We start from the raw sequence: 5,000 nt of genomic DNA, 5'->3' as shown, positions 1-5,000 counted from the left end.
TAATAATTAAATAATAAATAAATAATAAATAATAAATAAATAAATAAATAAATAAAAATAAATAAATTAATAAATAAATAATAATAAATAAATAAATAATAAATCATAAATAATAAATCATAAATAAATAAATAAATAAATAAATAAATAAATAAATAAATAATTAAATAAATAATAAATAATAAATAAATAATAAATAAATAATAAAAAATAAAAAAGTAAATAATAGATAAATAAAAAATAAATAAATAAATAAATAAATAATAGATGAATAATAAATAAGTAATAAATAAAAAATAAATAAAAAATAATAAATAAAAATAAATAATAGAAAAATAATAAATAAATAATACATAAATAAATAATAATTATGAGTGAAGATGGTCACTGGACCGAGTTGTACGATCGGAGCAAGATTCTGGTCAACGGGTTTGCACTACGGGTTCTCACTTACGGTTTTGGTGTCATTCATTGAAGGACTACAAACCTGCAGCAGCTTGATGGACGGGCCAGGAAACTTCTCTCTATACACGGTGTCCACCATCCTGCAGCAGACGTTGACCAACTATACACTCCGTGCACCAAGGGCGGTCGAAGGTTACAACAGATCGAGTCGACATATCAGTCTTGTATTGTGGCGCTGGACTGTTACCTTCGTAACAGCCCTGGTCATGCAAATGGTACAGGAGTGTGATGCTAGGAGGTCCTCTCATTCAATCCAACGCATGGCCCAGCAGTTTAGTGCACAGCTGCAGGAGAGTCTTTCTAAGGACATGTGTGCAACAAGTTGCAGAGTCTGCATGGAAGTGGGACCATGCATCCTGTCTGGTGGTGTCTTCGAGCAAGCACCTCAGACGGATGCGAATTAAACGTGTCCGTACTTGCAGCGGTTCTCTTCATGTACAGTCCTGGAGTAGAAATCCTATGCATGGTCAGTATCACCGTCTCACTGAGAAACCACCTGTGGACATGAAAGAGACCTACAGATGGCTGAAGTCATCAAATCTTCCTGCTGCAACTGAGGGACTGGTTGTTGCTGCTCAAGACCAAGCTTTTTGGATTCGGTATTATGAGCGCAACATTCTACATCGTGATGTCAATCCTACTTGCTGCTTGTGCAGTGTAGGCCTGGAAACAGTTACCACAACGTGGCAGGCTGTAGTGCCTTGGCACTAATGAACTACACTGATCGACACAATCAGGTGGTCTTCATTATCCACTGGGACATTTGTCATCATTTTGGGGTTCCAGTGGAGAGCAGATGGTACCGGCATCATCCTGATAGGCTTGTGGAGACGGACGACATTACTATGATGTGGGATACCACCATCCCCACTGCTAGGAAGATCAAAGCCAATCGTCCAGACATCTGTTTCAGAAATAGGAAGACAAACACTTGTCTTCTTATTGATATCAGCTGTCCTGCTGATTGTAAGATCATCAGGAAACATGCTGAGAAGTTGACGAAATACAGTGACTTGCGGATGGAGGTAAGCCACATGTGGCAGTGTCAGACACTGGTGGTTCCGGTGGTCTTGGGAGCGTTGGGCACAGTGCACGCAGGTATTGCACGGTGGCTGGACATTATTCCAGGTCATCACAACCTGCAGCACTTACAGAAAGCAGTGCTTCTTGGATCCAGTCGCATCCTACGTAAAGTCATGTCTTCTGTTTAGACAACCATGATGGTGTAAGCATCTCTGAGGCAGGGTTTGCCTCCAGTGCTTACAAGAGACCTTACAAATCAGACTGATCTGATTGAGCAAGACAATAAATAAATAAATAATAAAAAATAAATAATAAATAAAAAAAATAAATAAATAAATAAAAAATAATAAAAATAAAAATAAATAATAAAAAATAAATAAATAATAATAAATAAAAATAAATAATAAAAAATAAATAAAAAATACATATAAAATAAATAAAAAATAGATATAAAATAAATAAAAATAAATATAAAATAAATAATTAATTAATTAAATAGATATTAGTCTCACAGGTAATGGCCCTAGATTAGTAGCCGATAACATCCCAGATAGACTGGCCATCTTTCCAGCATCTTCACCACCATTGTCTTTCATATCGACATACCTACAACAAATCATCCATCAATACACTTTCCATCCTATTTCATCGAACTCAACAAGCACGCTCACTCACCCTGTTGCATGCACTGCTTGCCCTGGACCTGCCACAGCTGCAACATTGTCTGCTGTCTGACTTCTCTGAATGATGGGACGTTGACTGTCCGGAGGTGGAGGTGCCTTCCTTTTAAGCTGACGATTGGCGTCAACAGAGCTTGGGATTCCGTCTGTTCTTGCAACGTTGATGTCTGCGACTGAGTGACGAGGATTCTAGAAATGTGGAAAGAGGAGAGAAGTTGCTTTGTTTGAACTCTGTGTGCATGCTGGATGTTGGCATGCTGGCATATAGGCGTAGGAAGTTGTGGAGGTTTGGTGGCCAAATATTGTGATCTTGGGTAATATAGTTATGCCTTAATTAGACAGAAGACAGACAGACAGACAGACAGACAAACAGATAGTTGGACAGACAGACAGACAAATAGACATACATACAGACAGACAGTTGGACAGACAGACAGACACACAAATAGACAAACAGATAGTTGGACAGGCAGACAGTTGGACAGACAAATAGACAAACAGATAGTTGGACAGACAGACAGACAAATAGACAGACATACAGACAGACAGTTAGACATACAGACAGACAGACAGTTGAACAGACAGACAGACACGCAAGTAGACAAACAGGTAGTTGGACAGGCAGACGGTTGGACAGAGAATTAGACAAACAGATAGTTGGACAGGCAGACGGTTGAACATAGAAATAGACAAACAGATAGATGGACAGACAGACAGACAAACAGATTGTTGGACAGACATACGGTTAGACACACAGACAGACACACAAACAAACAGATATTTGGACAGACAGACAGACAAATAGACAGACAGATAGACAGACAGACAGACAGACAAACAGACAGTTAGACAGACAAATAGACAGACAGTTGGACAGACAGACAGACAAACATACAGACTGTTGGACAGACAGATAGACAAACAGACATACAAATAGACAGACAGACAAACAGTTGGACAGACAAATAAACAAAGATAATTGGACAGACAGACAGACAAATAGACAGACAGACAGACAGTTGGACAGACAGACGGACATACATACATACATACATACATACAGACAGACAGACAATTACTGGGGTCCGTAACCCCTTGGCGCTGCCGCTTTGGTTCCTTCGCCTAAGTTAACCTGAGACTTACTGAGCTCTTTGAACAAGCTGAAGGAAATTCGTACTGAGTTCTTTTATTCACTAGAAATCAGGCAACAGTTAGACAGACAGACAGAGATTTGGAAAGACAGACAGACAGTTGGGCAGACAGACAGACAGAGAGTTGAACAGACAGACAGTTAGACAGACAGGCAGTTGGACAGAGAGAGAGAGAGACAAACAAAAAGACAGACAGTTGGGCAGAAACACAGTTGGACAGACAGACAGACAGACAGACAGACAAACAAAAAGACTGACAGTTGGGCAGACAGACAGACAGACGGACAAAGAGTTGGACAGACAGACAGACAGACAGACAGAGTTGGACAGACACACAAACAGACAGACAAACAGAGAGTTGGACAGACAGACAGGCAGTTGGACAGACAGACAGACAGACAAACAAAAAGAGACAGTTGGACAGACAGACAGTTGGACACACAGACAGACAGACGGACCATGAGTAGGACAGACAGACAGACAGACAGAGAGTTGGACAGACACACAAACAGACAGACAAACAGAGAGTTGGATAGACAGACAGGCAGTTGGACAGACAGACAGACAGACAGACAAACAAAAAGACAGACAGTTGGGCAGACAGACAGACAGACAGACAGACAGAGAGTTGGACAGACACACAGACAGACAGACAAACAGAGAGTTGGACAGACAGACAGTTAGACAGACAGGCAGTTGGACAGACAGACAGACAGACAAACAAAAGACAGACAGTTGGACAGACAGACAGACAGACAGACAGATAAATATTATAAAGAAACAAACAACCAAACAAACACGTATACCGTGATCAATGTAATATGGCCGACCCGTGCTGTCTATCTTCTGTTCCCATCCGCTCTACAGTCATTAATCAACCAAGAACAAAATATCAACATCCAGACTTTCGAATTGAACCAGCGACTACATTAATTTTACCGGTAACAGCACGTGCGGAGGAAGCTTCTGTAACACACACCATTAATTTCAATAACAATTTAAGGAGACGTACAACGTTCAGACTTGAGATGATCCGGAATGGGTTGATGGCGTAGGATTGAGTTGGAGCTTATAAGTGAACATGTGCATTAGGGATAGTCAGAGAACGGACACTTTAATAGATTGTCTGTCAGTTTGTCTGACTTATGATCAATAAGACAGGAAGGCAAACAGACAGACAAATGGATGGATGGACATGCAGACAGACGGACAGGCAGACAGACGGACAGGCAGACAAACAAGTCTGTTTGCGAGATGCATCCCTCCAATACAAAGTCTAGTTTATTGTGAGATGCATCCCTCCAATACATTAGTTTAGTGTATTGTGAGATGCATCTCTTCAATACTATAGTCTAGTGAATTGTAAGATGCATCCTTCCAATAACAAATTGTGAGATGCATCCCTCCAATACAATAGTCTAGTGTATTGTGAGATGCATCCCCCAATACAATAGTCTAATGTATTGTGAGATGCATCCCTCTAATACAATAGTCTAATGTATTGTGAGATGCATCCCTCTAATACAATAGTCTAATGTATTGTGAGATGCATCCCTCTAATACAATAGTCTAGTTATTGTGAGATGCATCCCTCCAATACAATAGTCTAATGTATTGTGAGATGCATCCCTCTAATACAATAGTCTAGTTATTGTGAGATGCATCCCTCCAATACAATAGT

General features: G+C 39.9%; 1 protein-coding gene across 1 annotated transcript in view; it reads right to left on the bottom strand.

Moving 5' to 3' along the window:
• LOC134188179 (ephrin type-A receptor 4-A-like) overlaps nucleotides 1–5,000 on the bottom strand; it is a 15,314-nt gene that overhangs the window by 8,458 nt on the left and 1,856 nt on the right. Inside the window, exons 4-8 of the mRNA XM_062656381.1 lie at nucleotides 4,259–4,285; nucleotides 4,126–4,180; nucleotides 3,312–3,361; nucleotides 2,164–2,357; nucleotides 2,001–2,094 (exon numbers count right to left, since the gene is read on the bottom strand). Of these exons, the coding sequence (XP_062512365.1) occupies nucleotides 2,001–2,094; nucleotides 2,164–2,357; nucleotides 3,312–3,361; nucleotides 4,126–4,180; nucleotides 4,259–4,285 (420 nt within the window). The remainder of the gene's footprint in view (nucleotides 1–2,000; nucleotides 2,095–2,163; nucleotides 2,358–3,311; nucleotides 3,362–4,125; nucleotides 4,181–4,258; nucleotides 4,286–5,000) is intronic.

This window comes from Corticium candelabrum, chromosome 12 (genome assembly GCF_963422355.1).
Source record: "Corticium candelabrum chromosome 12, ooCorCand1.1, whole genome shotgun sequence".
Classification (NCBI taxonomy): Eukaryota; Metazoa; Porifera; class Homoscleromorpha; order Homosclerophorida; family Plakinidae; genus Corticium; species Corticium candelabrum.
This window is presented reverse-complemented; position numbering and strand designations above follow the sequence as displayed.